Source organism: Neophocaena asiaeorientalis, unplaced genomic scaffold (genome assembly GCF_003031525.2).
Source record: "Neophocaena asiaeorientalis asiaeorientalis breed wild unplaced genomic scaffold, Neophocaena_asiaeorientalis_V1.1 scaffold629, whole genome shotgun sequence".
Classification (NCBI taxonomy): domain Eukaryota; kingdom Metazoa; phylum Chordata; class Mammalia; order Artiodactyla; family Phocoenidae; genus Neophocaena; species Neophocaena asiaeorientalis.
In genome coordinates, this window is record NW_020175468.1 from 4,864,247 (window position 1) to 4,884,140 (window position 19,894).

Sequence of the window (19,894 nt, forward strand, 5' to 3'; positions counted from 1 at the left end):
AGATCATCCTCAACAGGGCTTTATCTACTGGAAATCCATGTGGACTTTTTGAGGGTCTGACCCTGAAGAGTGATTTTCCTTTGCTTCTTCACTTTTTTATTTCATAATCTTCCCCTTGAAGATTTTTGACAAATCAGAAGCCTTTCTCTCTTCTGATTTGTATTTCTTTACAAATCATAAAACTGCAACATTGTCATTGTCTGCAATGTCCAAAACAACTCACGTGGACATTTTAATTATTTTTAATTAATTTAAATTAAATAAAAATTAAGGATTCGATTCCTCAATCACACTAGCCACTTTTCAAGTGCTCAGTAGCTACATGTGGCTAGTGGCTACCATTTTGGACAGTGCAGATAGAGAACATTTTCATCATCCCAGAAAGTTCTACTGAGTAAAGCTGATATACATTTCCATCATCCAGAAGTTCCACTGTGCCTCTTCGCAGTCAATATATGCATGTCTCCTCCCCATAAGGGGTAGCCGCTTCTATCACTGCCGATTAATTTTCATGAATATACTTTAAAAATCAAACGGTACTGGTACTAAGATATTTGTAATGAAGAAAAACAGTCCTCCTGCTACCTCTCCCTACTCCCATCGGCTTTCCAGAGGCCACCACTTTCAACTGCTATAGCTGTTTCCTCTGGTATTTTCTTGTATGTTTCTAAATATGCTGGCATCGCTATTTCTTGATTTCTCAATTTTAGACATTCTCTACTGATTTCCTGGTATAGTAGATGAGGTTTGAGGTCTATTAATCTGACTCTACTTTCCCTCTCCTCAATGAAATCATAATTTTTATATCAATCAATAGTTTTTTAAATGCTGTGATATGTAAATATGTTTTCACTGCAGAGCCATGCAGTATATTAGAATTTTCTCTTCACAAACTTCTAAATTTTTGAGAATTAAATTTACCTTTGTCACTTGCTTAATTTTATTTGCACCTATACTTAATATTTTTCAAATGTTCCATGGAATCTTCCATATTACTAACAGCTCACTCAAGCTTTTTTTCCTCCCTCCTAAAGTCCTCTTTCCTACTTGAATGTGGACTTGATGCTTTCTAGGTCCACATGAAGCTATCCTGGACTTCCCTGTGTTGGATATTGTTTCCTCGATTCCATGTCTATCTTTCTTTGTTGACTCTTCATTTTGCTGGAGCACATGCTCCAGTCGTTCCCTTAAAAGGGAGAGGAAGAGATAAAGACTTTTGCGTTCTTGCATGGCTTAATATATCTTCATTTTATCCTCCAACTTTATTATAGTTTGGCTGGGTATAAAATTCTAGGTTGGAAATATATGTATCCCTTGTCACTCAAATCTATTTTCTTCCTAAGTTGGAATGCAAGTTTGGATAACAAAGGAAACCTGTTTGGTTTTTTTTTTCTCCCCTCAGATTTGTTTTCATTCTCCCTCTGCTTTGAACTTGTATTTGACTTGCTTTATTCTGGAAGCTTTTGGGATCTTCTCTCTTTCTCTGGTTCTGAAATTTCATGAGGATGTGCCTCACTGTAGCTTTTATTCATTAATCATTCTGACCCTAAGTCTGTCCTTTCAATCTGGAGACTCATAGCCTTTGGTTCTGGGAAATTTTCTTGTATATTTATGTGTTGGTTTCTTTCTTTGTGTGTGTGTGTGTGTGTGTGTGTGTGTTGGTTTCTTTGTTTTCTTGCTCTCTTTTTCTGGAATTTTTATTATTTGGATGTTGAATCTTCTGCTTTGAGCTTTCAGTGTTCTTATCTTTTCACCACTATTTTCCATCTCTTTGTTAATTTTCCCCTTACTTTCTAAGAAATTTCCTTTATCTTCTAATCCTTTTATTAAAATTTATGTTTCATCTATTATTTTGAATTCCCAAGAACTCTTTCTTGTTATTTAATTATTCATTTTTCATAGCCTCCAGTTCCTATTTTATAAATGTGATATCATCTATTATCTTGCTAGGTATTTTTTATAGTATTTTAGTTACAGGTGTTTTTGTGTTTGTTTCGTAGCTTTCTTTTTTTTCCTGTGTAATCTTTGTTTCTTCTGGGCTTCTTTATTTTGTAGGCGTTTACACTAGTCTGATCTCTCTTTTGCATAACAGAGATAGGTTCGTTTCCCATTACTGCTATAACAAATTATCACAAGCTTAGTAGGTTAAATAACACAAATTTATTGTCTTTTAATTCTGGGAGTCCAAAGTCTGAAACAGGTCTCAGTGGGCTAAAATCAAGGTGTTGTCAGGGCCATGTTCTACTGGGGCGAATCTGTTTCCTTGCCTTTTCCAGTTTCTAGAGGTTGCCTATATTTCTACCAACAGTCTGTTTATGATGACTTAGTGTTCTCTAAGATTATAGAGATTTACTCTACCTTACTCCTCACTTCCTTCTGAGTCCTCACCAGCAGAATTGCTAACACCCGTATTTCTACAAATGGTCTGCAAGGCTATCTAGGCTTTTCCCCATCTTCTCAACATTGTTCCAGCCTCTGCCCATTGTCCAATTCCAAATCCACTTCCACATTTTTAGGTATTTGTTACAGCAGCACCTCACTTCCAGTACCAAAATCTGCACTAGCTTCCTTTCGCTGCTTGTAACAAATTGTCACAAACTTGGAGGCTTAAACAATACAAATTTATTATCTTACCATCTGGAGGTCAGACATCTGAAATGGGTCTCACTGAACTAAAATCCAGGTGTCAGCAGGGCTGAGTTCCTTTCTGGAGACTATGGGAAAGAAGCCCTTGCCTTGCCGTTTCTAGTTTCTAGAAGCTGGCTGTATTCCTTGGTTCATGGCCCGCTTCTGTCTTCAAAGCCAGCTCTTGCATCACTTCCATCTCATACTTCCATTGTCACAGCTTTATCTCTTGACTCTGACCCTCCTGGCTCCCTCTTTCACTATGGCTACACTGGACCCATCCAGATAATCCAGGATAATCTCCCCATCTCAGAATCTTTAACTTAGTCACGTTTGCAAAGTCCCTTTTGCCACATAAGGTAGCAAAGGAGAACAAGTAAACAAGGAGACAGGACTTCCCTGGTGGCGCAGTGGTTAAGAATCCACCTGCCAATGCAGGGGACACGGATTCGATCCCTAGTCTGGGAAGATCCGACATGCTGCGGAGCAACTAAACCCGTGCGCCACAACTACTGAGCCTGCGCTCTAGAGCCCGTGAGCCACAACTACTGAAGCCCGCACACCTAGAGCCCGTTCTCCACAACAAGAGAAGCCACCGCAATGAGAAGCCCGCGCACCGCAACGAAGAGTAGCTCCTGCTCGCCGCAACTAGAGAAAGCCCGCGCGCAGCAAAGACCCAATGCAGCCAAATAAATAAATAAATAAAATTTAAAAACAAAACAAACAAACAACAACAAAAAAAAACCCAAGCAGGGCTCCCCTGGTGGCGTAGTGGTTGAGAGTCCGCCTGCCGATGCAGGGGACACGGGTTCGTGCCCCGGTCCGGGAAGATCCCACACGCCGCAGAGCGGCTGGGCCCGTGAGCCATGGCCGCTGAGCCTGCGCGTCCGGAGCCTGTGCTCCGCAACGGGAGAGGCCACAGCGGTGAGAGGCCCGCGTACCGCAAAAAAAAAAAAAAAAAAAAACAAGCAGACAGAAGTCCCTGCTCTCAAATTCAAATAGTGTCTGGAACTTTGATTATATTAAGCAATTATTATTCCTTTTTTTTTTGAGATGTGCTATGATATTATGGTTATGTTTTTACAAAGAGTCTTTACTTTTAGAGCTACATTCTGAAATACTGACGGATGAAATGATATGATGTCTGGGATTTGCTTCAAAGTAATCAGCTGGTGGGATGGGAAGTGGTTGGGGTGTAGATGAAGAAACAAGATCAGCCCCGAGTTGAAGATTGATAAAGCTTCATGTATGTGGGGCTTCGTTAGACTCTTCTCTCAACTTTTGTATCCATTTGAAATTGTCCCTAATAACCGGTGATAAAATGCCCCTGGTTTTGTAGAGCCGACATTCTAGTGGAAGAGACAGACAATAAACAAAATGATAAGCAAAAACTATATTCTATCAGATGCTGATTGCTGCTATGGAAAAAACTAAAGCAGAATTGGATATATTGTGCCTGATTGGAAGTGTATTTATTCATTCATTTCCTCCGGCTACTGTCACAAATGACCCCAAACTCAGTGGCTTAAAACAACACACATTTATTTTCTTACAATTCGTAAAATCAGAAATCTGAGGTTAGTTTTACTGGGCTGAAACCAAGGTGCTGGCAGGGCTGCACTTCCTCCAGAGGCTGTAGAGAAGAATCAATTTCCTTGTCTTCTGCAGCTTCTAGAGCTGCATTCTTGACATTCCTTGGCTCGGCCCTCTTCCTCCAACTTCAAAGCGTGGCATCCTGCTTCAGTGTAGCATTGCCTCTGTTTCTGTCCTGCTGTCAAATCTCCCTATTATGAGGACACGTGATTACCTTTAGGACGCACCTTGATATCTCAAGATCCTTAACCATCACACCTGCAAATTCCCTTTTGCCGTATGCGGAAGGAAAATAAAAATGGAGTCAGTATCGCTAAGAGAACTCTCTAAAATGGAGCTGGGAGGCCATCGACGAAGTGTGACTTACGCACATCCCAGCCTGGATGGAATCTGACCTTTTGATCACTTATTGTCTTAACATAGGCATCAAGAACAGCTGCCCAGGGACTTCCCTGGTGGCACGGTGGTTAAGAATCCGCCTGCCAACGCAGGGGACACGGGTTCGAGACCTGGTCCGGGAAGATCTTACATGCCGCAGAGCAACTAAGTCCGTGTGCCACAACTACTGAGCCTGAGCTCTAGAGCCCGCAAGCCACAACTACTGAAGCCTGCACGCCTAGAGCCCGTGCTCTGCAACAGGAGAAGCCACCGCAATGAGAAGCCCGTGCACCTGCTCGCTGCAACTAGAGAAAGCCTGCGCTCAACAACGGAGACCCACGCAGCCAAAAATAAATAAATAAATAAATTTATAAAATTAAAAAAAATAAAAAAAGAACATCTGCCAAAAATGCAAGATACTTATCGGACCCTTACCCTAAAATAACTCATGACAGCCTATCTACTTGTGGGACCCTTACCCTAAAATAACTCTTGATTCCTTAAGGACGAGTATTCCCTGGCTTGTGTCAGAGCCAATCACGATTCTCACCAGACAACTTTAACAACCTTGTAGCTTTTGTTTTATAAGCCCCTGATGCTTTCTCTTCCCCAGAACACTCCTTCAGTTTTACCCGAATCTGTCTCCTGAATTGCAATTCTTCTTTTTTTTCTTTAAATTTTTATCAGAGTATAGTTGATTTACAATGTTGTGTTAGTTTCAGGTGTACAGCCTGAATTGCAGTTCTTAAGACCCCATACAAACTCTTGTTTGCAGCGTTCTGTGTTTTGTTTTGTTTTGTTTTTGGTTGACACATGTAACCTATGAACATTCATAGATTCCAGGGCCTGGAGATCTTTGGGGACCATTATTCAGCCTATCCAGGGTGTATTGCAATTTAAACAGGGTGGTCAGGGAAGGCCTCGCTGAGGAAAGGATTCTTGAGGAAGACTCTAGGAAGGCTTGAGGGAGGTGAGGAAAGAAGCCGTGCAGAGATCTGAGAGAAGAGCCTTTCAGACACAGAGAATAGTGACTACAAAGGCCAGGAGGAGGCAGGAGGCAGTCAGTCTAATTGGCTGCTGTCAATCACCCCTGCTTCCAGGTATTTATGCCCTTCAGTAGCCCCTCCCCCTGACTGTGGGCGTGTTGTAGTGACTATCCTAAGGAATGCAATACACTAAGTCCTCGCTATCCATGGGTTCCGCTCAATCAACAGCGGATTGAAAATACAGTCGTCCCTTGGTATAAGCGGTGGGGGATTGGTTCCAGACCCCCACGGATACCAAAAATCTGTGAATACTGAAGCCTGTCATACAAAATGGCCTAGTACGGTTCGTCTTCTGTATCTGCGGGTTCTGAATTCGTGGATACGGAGGGCAGACTGTAAGGAACTTGAGCATAGATTCACTGAGCCCCTGCTCTGTGCATGTCCTGTACTGGGTGGCAAAAGGCACACACAGTGGTGACCAAGACAATCTCAGCCCTACCCTCCTGAGGCTCACAGTCCAGTGAGGGAGACAGAAACATCCCCAGAGAGTGATGACCCAGAGTGGGCAGGGCAGGGATGAAGGTGGGCTGGGAGGCAGCACCTGGCCTAGCTGTAAAGCCTTTGGGCAAGTTTTTCTCTGAGACTCAGTTTCCTCGCCTCTAAAGTGGCGATGATGACCCTTACATCAACAAATGACATTTATCACAGTCATACGAATGAGAATATACTTCCAAAGTTAGGCAAAGCCTCTGAGAATAAGTCCTAGGGAGCTAGTAGAACTCATGATGGTGGTGGTGGTAGGGGCGGGTGTTGAGCCAGTTAGTGAGGTTGCTGACATGACCTTGAGCCTTAAGAGACACCACAGAGATGCTCCTTGCAGTACCATGTACGAGGAGAACAAACTGGGAAGAGCAAACACACGTGACTTCAGATAGTTGGGTATAAATCATGGTGATGTCTTCCACTTCAGAGAAGTTTGTGCTCCTTAAGCCACATTCCAGCCCCATCTTGCTGCTTAGTTCCCTGCTTTCCACTTTCCTTTTTGCCTGCAGTATCGTCTGCCCCACCTTACCCTGCCTCATCCCTACTCCTCACCTTAGTTCTCAGAGATGACTCCTCCGGGAAGCCCTCTCTGATCCCCCAGGCTGGGTCAGGAACCTTGTCTGGGTTTCCCCCATTCCAGCCCTGGTTACTTTGTTAAAGTGTGGTGGAAAGGAGGGAGGACACCTTAAAGCTAAGAATATAATAGAATGAAACTGAGTATGTATTCGCTACTCAGATGATCTGGACAGATGCCGATAGACCGAGACCCAGTGAATGGGATCGATTCTCTCGGTCCTCTTCCGTCCATGTTTTGTTCTTGGTACTCGGCGATCCTCAGCGATGCCTCCGGCACCGCCTCTCCCGGAGCCCGCCCCCCGCATTGCCGTGCGCACGCGCATTATCCCGATTGACTTCGCCCCAGTGGAGTGACGGGCGGGATCAGCCAATGGAGTCGTGACGAAGGTGGAGCAGCACCTCGGGGACGTCCTGCGGATCCTGCCTCTACTGAATATTCATGAGGGAGGCGGGCAGACGCCGCTTCAAGCCGCGGCCGGCGCCATGAAGTGAGAGGGGGTCCTGGGTTCACGGCGCGCGAGCGGGCGTGGGGGTCTGGAAGATGCAGGGGCCAGTGGGCAGGCCTCGGGTCCCGGCGGGGCGAGGGGAGGCTTAAGGAGAGGGGTAGGGATAGCCGCGGGGACCCGCGGGGCGGTAACGGGGATAGTCAGAGACGAGATGCAGAAGGGACCCGGAGACTTCTGGAGAACTGGGGGACATCCGGGGTGGGGGGAGCAGCGGGCCGGTAACCCCTCTCGGTTCGACGGCAGGGGAGTGTGGAGTCTGGAGAGGGGCTGAGGGGGCGGGGGACTAACCCGGCAGCCCCCGCCGCCAGGCTTAACGTGGACGGGCTGCTGGTCTACTTCCCATACGACTACATCTACCCGGAGCAGTTCTCCTACATGCTGGAGCTCAAACGCACGCTGGATGCCAAGGTGGGTGGGCCGGCCCCTCGCTGCCCATCTGACAGCGGGGGCTGCCGCACGTGCGTCTAAGACTGAGATTGCAGGACGTTTGGAGTTTAGAAATCCGAGGTCCTTGGGAAGCCAGCGCTGCCAAACTTTCTGTTATCTCAAATAATAATAGTTAATAATAGCATTAGCTGACACTTGTCCAACGATAAGCCGCTCAGTGGTTGGCTTAGGAAGACAGAGACTTTGGAATCGACTACCCACAGCTGTGTGTCCTTGGGTAAATCACTGACTCTCCCGGTTCCACAGTTTTCACCTTTGTAAAATGGGCATAGTAATAATACCTACCTCAGCTGAGTATGAGGGCTGTAGGGGTTAATTCACTAAGTAAGTAGGGGGTTCTCAACTGGGGACGATTTTGACCCCCAGAGGACATTCGGCAATGTCTGGAGACATTCCTCATTGTCAGTACTAGTGGAGTGGTGGTGCTACTGGCATCTAGTAGGTAGAGGCCACAGATGCAGTGCACAGGACAGCGCCCTCACGATCAAATATTATCCGGCCGCAAAATGTCAAGAGAGTCGAGGTTGAGAAACCCCGACGTAAGACACTTAGTAATAGCTCCAGACACAGAGTAAGTGCTGTGGAGGCGCTTTTTGCCAAATTAAAACAAAACAGGTTCACCACATGTCAGACTGTACTAAGTATTTAACCCCCAGTTTCTCACTAATCCTCATAGCCATGCTATGAAGAAGAGATTAGGCCCATTTTTGGAGATGAGGATCCTGAGGCCCCAGAGAGGTTGAGCGGTCTTGCCTAAGACCACTCAACAAAAGTGGCAGAAGTGGGGTTCAAATCCACTGCCCCTAGGGCCCAGACTTTTAACTGCTCTGTTGTCCTGCTGTTCCAATGGTGGCATTTTGCGGCGGGGGTGGTTTCCCAGAGTCTGTGTCCCTGAAGTTCTGAGAGCCTGTGTCTTGTCCCTCCTGCCCGAATCATGCAGGGTCATGGAGTCCTGGAGATGCCCTCAGGCACTGGGAAGACAGTGTCCCTGTTGGCCCTGATCATGGCGTACCAGCGGGTAAGTGACCCACTGGGCCCGTGGAGGGGGAGGAGGGAGGAGGCTGGACAGGGGCCGAGGCTGAACCCATTGTCGTCGCCAGGCATATCCACTGGAGGTGACTAAACTCATCTACTGTTCGAGGACTGTGCCTGAGATTGAGAAGGTGAGCCTGGGACCAATCCCAGTGCCCCTCACTGTCCCCTAACCCAGCGGTCCCCCTGGCGGTTGCCATCATAGCTTTGGGGGCCTGTGGGAAGCTGGGGAAGGGGCTGGGGCTTTCAATGAGGCCAAGTCCCCCCTCCCTTATCAACTGGAACAGGTGATTGAAGAGCTTCGAAAGTTACTCAACTTCTATGAGAAACAGGAGGGCGAGAAGCTGTCGTTTTTGGGGCTGGCTCTGAGCTCCCGAAAGAACCTGTGTATTCATCCCGAGGTGAGTGCCCATTCCTCCCCTCGCCCTAAGCCTCAGGATAGAGGAAACTCTGCCATCCAACCAGGAGTCCTAGATCCCCACCCAGACCAGACATCTCAGGGAGATGTGCAGGTGCCATGCACAGAATTCTCTTCTCACTCATCAAATGCCGACTCACCAGTCATGGCCCAGGCACACCTCCGCCGGGGAGCCTTCCCACTTTCCCCAGCCTGAGAGAAGTTAAAAAGGCAGCTCCTTGGGGCTTCCCTGATGGCGCAGTGGTTGGGAGTCCGCCTGCCGATGCAGGGGACACGGGTGCGTGCCCCGGTCTGGGAGTATCCCACATGCCGCGGAGCGGCTGGGCCCATGAGCCATGGCCGCTGAGCCTGCGCCTCCAGAGCCTGTGCTCCGCGGCGGGGGAGGCCACAACAGTGAGAGGCCCACGTACTGCAAAAAAAAAAAAAAAAAAAAGGGCAGCTCCTGGAGGCTGGCAGGTCTGGTTTCCTGATTCTGAAATGTACTAGCCATATACTCTTGCATAGGTGGTTTCTGCTCTCGGGACCTCAGTCCTCTCTTCTGTAAGATGGGGATAATTAATCTACTGCTTCACACAGTTGTTGATAAGATTGGGCAAGGGGGTGGGGGTGGGCGAAATGGGTGAAGGGGTCAAAAAGTACAGACTTCTAGTTATAGGATAAATAAGTCACATAACGTACAGTTGACCCTTTGTATCTGTGGATGCAGAGCCTGCGGATAGGGAGGGCCAACTGCGCTACGCCACTTTATATAAGGGACTTGAGCATCTGTTAATTTTGTTATCCATGGGGTGGACCTGGAACCATTTCCCCTTGGATATTGAGGGACAGCTGTACAGCATGGTGACTGTAAGTCATATACTGTATTGTATATTTGAAAGTTTCTAACAGAGTAGATCTTAAAAGTTCTTACCACAAGAAAAAAGATTGTAACTATGTACGGTGATGGATGTTAACTAGACTTACGGTGGTGGTCGTTTCCCTACATATACAAATATCGAATCATGTTGTATACCTGAAACTGATCTATAATGTTATATATCAATTATATTTCAATAATAAAAAAAAGATTGGGCAAGATAATGCATGTATAGCCCTTCACATGTATGAAGAGTTAAAAGAATTTTAGGAATTATGGGGAATTCCCTGGCGGTCCAGTGGTTAGGATTCTGTGCGTCCACTGAAGGGGACACGGGTTCGATTCCTGGTCAGGGAACTAAGATCCTACAAGCCACACGGCACAGCCAAAAAAAAAAAAGAATATTAGAAATTATAGTGATATTAATAAATATTACTATATGATACATAGAAAAATAGTTGTCATTAAGTTACAAAACCATTGGGGTCACTGAGCTCCAGGCACGGTTTTAAGTGCTTTAGTGTGGTAATTCTTTAGTGGGGTATAATATATTCCAAGAATGTATTTTTTATTTATATATATATATATTTTTTTTTGTTGTTGTTGTTACATTATTTATTTATTTGATTGTGCCAGGTCTTGGTTGTGGCATGTGGGTTCCTTACTTGTGGCTCACCAGCTCTTTAGATGTGGCACAAGAGCTCCCCAGTTGTGGCTCACGGGCTCCTTAGTTGTGGCATGTGAACTCTCAGCTGAGGTATGCATGTGGGATCCAGTTCCCTGACCTGGGATCGAACCCGGGCCCCCTGCATTGGGAGTGTGGAGTCTTAACCACCGTGCCACCAGGGAAGTCCCAGAATATATATTATGTAATGTTATTTGTAAGAATGTATGAGAAATAATACAGATAGTGGATGATGACTAAAGAGCAGTGGCACCCCAGCACTGTGTTGAAACCCATGGATGGGAATCTTTCCCATTCTTGGTGATGCTGTAGTGCAGAAATATCCCTGGCTCTTTCTTTTTGGACAGCCGACTTTGTACCATCCTGCTGTTGCTACGTGGAATTAAGGAACATAACTCTATTCGGCCTTTGTTATCTGATAGCAAGGAGGATTGGGATATAGGAAAGCTTCCACAGACTCTGGAGCAAAATTTCAAGATGCTTTCTTTTAAACAAAAGTTTAAATTATGACTTTAAGTTTAGAGACATAAATGAAGAGGAACCATGTAGCAAATGGATGTATGCGTGCGCTCAGAACACGCTCAGGTGGTGGTTCTGTCCCCCTTAGGAAAGTGAGAAGTTGAGAATTAATTAACTGGATTAGATTTTCTGGAAATGTGGTTAAGTGTATAAGTAGTATTCTGCTGTATGTCAGGATGGTATCTTAGTTGTTTCCAGAGATATATAGTGACCTGGATAATGCTAAAGATTGCGACAGATAATTCCATCTTGGTTTTGTCCGTCCACATGCCTGCTGCCTTGGAAAGATTTAAAAGCATAGCTGTAGTTTTCATTTGGATTGAATTTAGTTCTTCAAAATAGATTTGCCATTGGGTCTCTGCTTTAATCCTAGATAAAGTTTTCATAGTTTTAAAATACTTTTCTGTGGGAGCATACATGACACTTAACATTGTGTACCTTGTACAATGTTTTGTTTTTTTTTTTCTTCTGTACGCGGGCCTCTCACTGTTGTGGCCTCTTGCGTTTCGGAGCACAGGCTCCGGACGCGCAGGCTCAGCGGCCATGGCTCAGGGGCCCAGCCGCTCCGTAGCATGTGGGATCTTCCCAGACCGGGGCACGAACCCGTGTCCCCTTCATCAGCAGGCGGACTCTCAACCACTGTGCCACCAGGGAAGCCCATTTTTCTTATATATTTTTGGCTGAGTTGGGTGTTTGTTGCTGGGCGCAGGCTTTCTCTAGTTGCGGTGAGCGGGGGCTACTCTTTGTTTCAGTGTGCACGCCGTGGCTTCTCTTGTTGTGGAGCACGGGCTCTAGATGTGTGGGCTTCAGTAGTTGTGGCTCGTGGGCTCTAGAGCGTAGCCTCAGTAGTTGTGGCACACGGGCCTAGTTGCTCCGCAGCATGTGGGATCTTCCCGGACCAGGGCTTGAACCTGTGTCCCCTGCATTGACAGGCGGATTCTTAACCACTCCGCCACCAGGGAAAGTCCAGTGTATTTGGTTTTTTTTTGCCATACGCGGGCCTCTCACTGTTGTGGCCTCTCCCATTGCGGAGCACAGGCTCCGGACGCACAGGCTCAGCGGCCATGACTCACGGGCCCAGCTGCTCCACGGCATGTGGGATCTTCCCAGACTGGGGCACGAACCTGCGTCCCCTGCATCGGCAGGTGGACTCTCAACAACTGCGCCACCAGGGAAGCCCCAATGTATTTGTTTTTTTATGTGATTTTTTTTGGGTATTTATTGTTTGTTTGTTTATTTTTGGCAGCGCCGGGTCTTAGTTGCAGCATGTAGAATCTTCATTGCAGCATGTGGGGTCTTTAGTCGCGGCATGCCAACTTCTTAGTTGAGGCATGTGAACTCTTAGTTGTAGCATGAGGACTTACTAGTTGCGGCGTGCGGAATCTTAGTTGCGGCATGTGGGCTTCTTAGTTGAGGTATGTGGACTCTTAGGTGGGGCTTGCCGGCTCCTTAGTTGTGGCATGCAAACTCTTAGTGTGGCATGCGGGATCTAGTTCCCTGACCCGGATTAGAACCCTGGGCTCCCTGCATTGGGAGCAGGGAGTCTTACCCACTGGACACCAGGGAAGTCCCATATGACGTATTTATATTACCTAATTAAAGATAAAATGTAAAGGCATTTAAGAAAGAGAAAGAAGTAGTATAAGCCTTGGCAACTAGGGACTTCCTTGGTGGTCCAGTGGTTGAGACTTGGCCTTTGGTCGGGGAGCTAAGATCCCACATGCCTGGCAGACAAAAAACCAAAAAACATAAAAGAGAAGCAATATTGTAACAAATTCAGTAAAAACTTTAAAAAAAAAAAAAGCCTTGGCAACTGATGGAAAGGGAGAGGGAGGGGTCAGCCGCCTCAGAGCCTTCCCTTTGGTGAGGGAAAGAGGGAGCCCTGGGCTGTGACGGTGCCACCAGTGGAGCCTCAGAGGGTTCGGAGCAGGGCAAAGGTAAGGCAGGTTCTCAAACTGCGATCAGAGCCTCCTCTGATTCTTGGACCGTGCCAAAGTTCTGGCTGTTTTAGCATTTTAAAAGATAAAGCAGAAAAATAAATAAATAAATAAAGATAAAGCAGGACTTCCCTGGCGGTCCAGTGGTTAAGCCTCCGTGCTTCCAACGCAGGGGGTGCAGGTCGATCCCTAGTTGGAGAATTAAGATCCCACATGCCGTGTGGCACGGCCAACAAAAAAAAGATAAAGCAGTTATCCTTCATCTACATGCTAAAGAATCTTCAAGCCTTAATAGTTTGAAAAATTGAGATGTAATTGGCATTATATAGAGGTTAACATTTTAAAAAGAATGAGAGCCCAACAGCTGTACCACTCTTGCATCCCTGCAGTAAGTTCTCGGTGTCTTAACTGTTTAATAACAAAGCAGATTGAGGTTCGAGTTTTCCACAAATGCCCAAGTCTCACCCCGGTTGGAATAGGATGGCCTCCTATCCCGCCTATCCGTTAAGTGTTGAGCCCCGGATTCGAGGAGTGGTTGGGCCTCTCAGCCTTTCTCGGTGCTAAGATGCTCCCTGGCCCCTCAGGTGACGCCCCTGCGCTTTGGGAAGGACGTCGATGGAAAATGCCACAGCCTCACGGCCTCCTACATAAGGGCACAGTACCAGCGGGACCCCAGCCTGCCCCACTGCCGCTTCTACGAGGTGCCTGCGGGGCAGCGGTGAGAGACAGAGGGTGGGACCGCTAGCAACGGCCAACCTCCCTGAACCCCAGGTACCCTCTCACCCATAGGAATTTGATGTCCATGGGCGCCAGGTGCCCCTCCCTGCTGGCATCTACAACCTGGACGACCTGAAGGCCATGGGGCAGCGCCAGGGCTGGTGCCCATACTTCCTTGCCCGATACTCAGTGAGGAGGCCAGCAGGGGTCGGGCAGAGGGCCGTGTCTGAGGGTTACAGGCTGCCTGCCCATCTGTCTATCTGCCTAGATCTCCCTGTTGGTCTGTGCCTGTATCTGTTTGTCAGTCTCTATCCGTTTGCGTATATGTATTTGTGCCTTGCCTGTGTCTGTCTTGCCTCATCTCTGTGTGCCTGTCTGTGTCTGTCTGTCCATCTGCCTGTGTCTCTTGCCTCGCCTCGCCTCTGTGGGCCTGTGGGGCAGTGGCGTGGCATCGTGGTGTGGACGGCGGTGGCAGGGCCCCAGGGCTGGGTGCTGGCAGACGGCCCGGGCTGACCCTGCCCGCCTCGGCCCCCAGATCCTGCACGCCAACGTGGTGGTCTACAGCTACCACTACCTCCTGGACCCCAAGATTGCCGACCTGGTGTCCAAGGAGCTGGCCCGCAAGGCCGTCGTCGTCTTCGACGAGGCCCACAACATTGGTGAGGGAGGGGGCCAGGGCAAGGAGGCGATGCCAGCCCCTCAGGCTGCCGCTGCGTCCACCTGCCTGAGCCCGGCCCGCTGCCTGCTCTCCTCCAGACAATGTCTGCATCGACTCCATGAGTGTCAACCTCACCCGCCGGACCCTGGATCGGTGCCAGGGCAACCTGGAGACCCTGCAGAAGACGGTGCTCAGGTGGGGATGCTGCAGCCGGTAGGCCCTGGCGCCTGACCTGCCCCCCAAGTGTCCCCAGCTCTGCCCACACCTGGTCTCCCCGCAGGATCAAGGAGACGGACGAGCAGCGTCTGCGGGACGAGTACCGGCGCCTGGTGGAGGGGCTGCGGGAGGCCAGCGCCGCCCGGGAGACCGACGCCCAACTGGCCAACCCCGTGCTGCCCGACGAGGTGCTGAAGGGTGAGCCGCGGCCTGCCCCCGCGCCCCCCGCACCCCTGCCGCTTGGACCCCCAGCGGCGCCTGGCTGAGCCCCTCTTCCCGCAGAGGCGGTGCCAGGCTCCATCCGCACGGCCGAGCACTTCCTGGGCTTCCTGCGGCGGCTGCTGGAGTACGTCAAGTGGCGGCTGCGCGTGCAACACGTGGTGCAGGAGAGCCCACCCGCCTTCCTGAGCGGCCTGGCCCAGCGCGTGTGCATCCAGCGCAAGCCCCTCAGGTGCGGCCTCCGAGGCTGGGTGGGTGGGTCCCTGCTGGGGGTGGGGGGCGTCGAGGCCGGCCCTGGCACTCGCTGAGCTTTGTCCTCCCAGCCTGTGGCCTGGGGTCACCGTGTCACCAGTACCAGGAGTAAGGGAAGAGCGGGGGGCGCATGTGTGACACTCGTGGGGCAGAGCGGGCCGGTCCGCGAGCTGGTCTTGGGGCCCTGGTGGGGCAGGCGGCACATGGCTCGATCAGAGAATTTACCTGAGGAGAGTTTGATGGAGGGGCTGTGTACAGGGGGGCGGGCAGGGTGGAGGAGCTGATGGGTGGCGAGGCCCCTGGGCCCTTGCCAGAGGTCAGAGGTGTTCCTGCCCCAGGCCCCAGGGGAAGGGGAGGGAGCGGCCCTGGGGAGGGGCTCCTGATGAGGCTCAGCAGAGTGGGAGCCAGGAGAAAATGGGGCCCTCCCCCCAGACCCCTGTCTCCTCCCATCAGTGCCTCTCATCGTCCCCCCCGCGACCCCGGCCCCCAGCCTGTGGGCTGGAGCAGCCCTTCAGTGCGATCTGGGGGGCAGGGTCAGTCTCCCCGTCACAGGGCAGGCAGCGAATGGACCTGGGAGTGGGGATGGAGTTTCCTGTGCTTTTCCTTTGCTGTTTTGCATGAGTCATTGGTCTTCTCTGAACCTTAGTTTCCTCCTTTGCGGAGGAGCGGGGGCTACTCTTCGTTGCGGTGCACGGGCTTCTCATTACACTGGCTTCTCTCTTTTTTTTCCTTCTTAATTCATTTATTTATTTTATCTTATTTATTTTTGGCTGCATTGGGTCTTCATTGCTGCACCTGGGCTTTCTCTAGTTGTGGTGAGCGGAGGCTACTCTTTGTTGCGGGGTGTGGGCTTCTCATTGCGGTGGCTTCTCTTGTTGCGGAGCATGGGCTCTAGGCCCACGGGCTTCAGTAGTTGTGGCACGCGGGCTCAGTAGTTGTGGCTTGCGGGCTGTAGAGCGCAGGCTCAGTAGTTGTGGTGCACAGGCTTAGTTGCTCCATAGCATGTGGGATCTTCCTGGATCAGGGGTCGAACCTGTGTCCCCTGCGTTGGCAGGTGGATTCTTAACCACTGTGCCACCAGGGAAGCCCTACACTGGCTTCTCTGTTGCGGTGCTCGGACTTCAGTGGTTGCGGCATGCGGGCTCAGTAGTTGTGGCTCGTGGGCTCTAGAGCACAGGCTCAGTAGTTGTGGCACACGGGCTTAGTTGCTCCGCAGCACGTGGGATCTTCCTGGCCCAGGGCTCGAACCCGTGTCCCCTACGTTGGCAGGCGGATTCTTAACCACTGCACCACCAGGGAAGTCCCTCCTGCGGTGGTTAAATGACAGGGCAGCGATGCCAGGAACCTACCCGGTCTAGAGCACTGATGACGAGCTAAGTGCTTTATGGTCCACATCCCATGGAATCCCAGTACAGTGTCCTCCTTCCCTCGCGGTCCAGTGCAGTGGTTAAGACGCTGCCCTTCCACTGCAGGGGGCACAGGTTTGATCCCTGGTTGGGGAACTAAAATCCCACATGCCACGTGGCCAAAAAAAAAAAAAAAGAAAAATACTGTCAATACAGTGTCCTTGCCTTGCTCTGTAGAGGACGCTGTGTCCCGCAGAGGAGAAGCCGTTGTCCAGGGCCACACAGCACTGCCTATGGCAATTGTGACTCGAAGCCCGGCCTGTAGGGCTCCAGAGCTCCTGGCTGCTCTGCCTCTGAGGGGGTGGGGAGCCCTCGGTGTGGCTTCAACTTTCTCTCACAGCTGAGAGACTTTTGAGGACAGAGGGAATCTTAGTTAGCCATATGATACGTGTTCTGAGTGCCTGCTCTGTGGTGGGGACGCAGTGATGACTGAGACAGCCCTGGCCCTGCCCTCCTGGGGCTCCCAGTTCAGTTGGGGAGACAGACCTGTCCCAGATAGGGCCAACCCAGGGCCGGGATGGGGGAGTCCTGGGGGCTGAGGGAATGCAGAGGGGCACCCGATCGAGCTTGGGGGAAGAGAAGACAGACTTGAAGAAAGGAGGTTCAGGAGGCCGGTTTTAAACTTGACCATCTGCCTGGCTCCAAAGCCAGGTTCTCCTGCTCCACCGCCTGTCCCCGAGGGGTGAGAGCCTCCAGCTGGGTGGCCTTGCGTGTACGGCTCTGTGAGGGTGTGTGAGGTTGTCCTCTGTGAGCAGGTGGGACTCTGACGCTGTGAGTGTCACCGAGGGTGGTGAGTGGGACTGAGACATAGCGAGAGGTTCTGGGTGTGAGTATATGACAGTGTGGCCGTGCGGGATTCACGTTGTGACTGTGGGATGCTGGGTCACCCCTTTTGACCGAGAACCTGCATGTGAGAGTGTGATCTCATGTGACATGACTGCGACTCTGTGGGCCGTGTGATTATTGCTCCGTGTGTGCCCTCGTGTGGCTGTGGCCCCGTGGGACATGCACTTGTACAAGGTGGGGACACAGAGGTGACTCACACAGACCCAGGCCCTGCCCTCACGGAACTGCCAGGCGGCGGGGGAGGCGGTGCGTGACCACGTCCTCTGAGGGCGAGGAGGGGACTCTGGGGCCCGCTGCCTTCCCTCAGCCCGTCCCGCCACCCCGCCAGGTTCTGCGCCGAGCGCCTCCGCTCCCTCCTGCACACCTTGGAGATCACGGATCTCGCCGACTTCTCCCCTCTCACCCTCCTGGCTAACTTCGCCACGCTCGTCAGCACCTACGCCAAGGGTGAGCTCACCTCTTCCTGCCCATGCCGGCCCCCGGCCCGGAATCGGGATCTGGCAGAGCCTAGAGGGTTGCCCCTGGGACTTGGACTGGCGGGACCTCGTAGGGTTGGGCTCGGGAGTTCGGGCTCTATTTTGAGGCAGCGGGGAGCCACGAAGGGTGAGCCACGAGTGAGCAGGCCTCGCGCTCAGATTTGCGTGTTCAAAGGTTCCCTCTGGCTGCAGAGTGGAGAGTATGGGGGTGGGCAGAGGCATGAGGTGAGGCCGGAGAAGTTCTGTGGGGATCTGCTCACTTACACCGGGGGGTGGGGTAAGGGGTTGGTCATGCTGCTCCCAGGCACTGGGGAGCCATGGCAGGTTCTGAGCAAGGGAGAGGCAGGATCAGATTTGTGCTTTAGAATGTTTCTTTTAGCAGAGGCTGGGCCAGTGCGGGAGGAGAGAAAAGGAGGGGCTGGAGAGAGATGTGGGAGCTAAAGCGGCCGGGACTGGGTGCCTGGTCGTGCGGGGCCTGGGGGAGAGGAGTCGAGGAGGATGCTCAGATTTCCAGGGGAGAGGGGAGCATTCCCTCTGCTTCCTCAGCTTTAAGCTGTCCAAGGGCTCAGTCTGATCTCCGGGGATTACTCCTCTATCTAGGAAACTAGGTCAGGCCTGCCTGATGTCCTGCGGCCTGGTGTGGCCTTGGCAGGAGGATAGTGAGTCCGTCTCCCCCACCCCAGGGCCGATCGGCAGCAGGTCTCAGCGGAAGCGTCCTTCTGCGTCCATTCCTCCGTCCACCCCGTCTTGCTTCTCGGTCTGTCTTTCTCCTCTGTTCCCCACTTCGCCGTCTCCCAGCACCTGACATTCTTTATTTGGAACGCCCTTCCCCACGTTCCTCAGCCCCCAGCTGTCTCCCCCTCATCCTTCAGTTCTCGGCTCGGGAGAAATGCCGCCGCCTCCTCCAGGAAGCCCCTTCTGACTCCCAGGCTGGGCCAGGCCCCTCCTCTAGGCTCCCCGTCCCAGCCTTGCCCACTTAAGAGTGGTCACTCTGTGGGCACAGGTCTGTGTCCCCGTCACTGGACTGTGAGTCCTGAGAGGGCAGGACCAGGGCTGTCTCAGCCACTGCTGCGTCCTCAGCACAGGGCTAGGCACAGAGGACTTGATTTTTCCAAACATTTTTACTAAGTGAAATAGAATACGTGGATTCATTCATTCATTTATTGGTTCAACAAATGGGCCAGGCCCAGCACTGGGGAAGTGGCAGGAACCAAGAAAGACCTCATTCCTGACCTCCCAGAACTTACGTGCTAGCTGGGAAGACAGGGAGCCGAGGCGCAGACACAGGTAAGGAAGATGATTCCAGAAAGCGATAGTTTTCGTGAGAAACAAACATGTCGCCGTGTTGGAGAACACCTACATGGCTGGCGTGGCTCTTCTGAGCTGACATTTGAGCTGAGTTCCGAACGACCAAATGGAGCCAGCTGCCTTGGGAAGCTTGCCAGGCAGTGGGGCAAGTGCAAAGGCCCCGGGGTGGAATGAGCCTGGTGGTTTTGAAAGTGAGGCAGGAGGCCCGTGAGCAAGGAGGAAATGGGGTCATCGCGGCAGGATCCCACAGACAATTCTGGACCCTGGGAGGAGTGTGGGGGCTTCTGAGCAGGGGCAAGTTGTGAACTGACTCAGGATTTCACAGAGTCCCTCTGGCTGCTGTGAAGGGAGCAGGGGTGGGAGCGGGGAGCCCAGTGAGGAGGCGACTGCAGTGGTCTAGGCGGGAGGTGATGGCGGCTGCACTGGGCCGGGGGTGGGGGAAGTGGGCAGCTAGACTTTGGAGGCAGAGCTGACCAGCCTCCTGATGGCTTAGACAGACAGGTGGTAAGAGAAGGTTCGAGACTTTGGCTTGAGTTGGGGGGTGGGCCCCTGCAGCCCCGGAAGAGTGAGGGGTGAGCCTTTGGTACTCTTGGCTCAGGGTCCTCTGAACGTTTGCACAGGTGTCGGCCCTGGGGAGAAGTGGGCGGGTTGGGGTATATTTTGGACTCAGATACCTGGGTTTTAGGTTTGGACTG

General features: G+C 51.1%; 1 protein-coding gene and 1 non-coding gene across 3 annotated transcripts in view; both read left to right on the plus strand.

The window, feature by feature from the left end:
- Nucleotides 1-7,064: 7,064 nt before the first annotated feature.
- The window catches only part of ERCC2 (ERCC excision repair 2, TFIIH core complex helicase subunit), a 19,411-nt gene continuing 6,581 nt past the window's right edge, over nt 7,065-19,894 (plus strand). For both annotated transcript variants that reach the window (XM_024768137.1, XM_024768136.1), the window contains exons 1-12: nt 7,065-7,189; nt 7,516-7,615; nt 8,595-8,672; nt 8,755-8,817; nt 8,974-9,087; nt 13,686-13,802; nt 13,891-14,007; nt 14,354-14,477; nt 14,575-14,671; nt 14,757-14,890; nt 14,975-15,143; nt 17,744-17,862. In XM_024768137.1, coding sequence (XP_024623905.1) covers nt 7,185-7,189; nt 7,516-7,615; nt 8,595-8,672; nt 8,755-8,817; nt 8,974-9,087; nt 13,686-13,802; nt 13,891-14,007; nt 14,354-14,477; nt 14,575-14,671; nt 14,757-14,890; nt 14,975-15,143; nt 17,744-17,862 — 1,237 coding nt within the window. In that variant the 5' untranslated portion in view covers nt 7,065-7,184. The remainder of the gene's footprint in view (nt 7,190-7,515; nt 7,616-8,594; nt 8,673-8,754; nt 8,818-8,973; nt 9,088-13,685; nt 13,803-13,890; nt 14,008-14,353; nt 14,478-14,574; nt 14,672-14,756; nt 14,891-14,974; nt 15,144-17,743; nt 17,863-19,894) is intronic.
- On the plus strand, nt 10,902-11,040 carry LOC112415695 (small nucleolar RNA SNORA46). Its single transcript, XR_003006350.1, has one exon. It is a non-coding gene; the product is annotated as a small nucleolar RNA SNORA46 (small nucleolar RNA).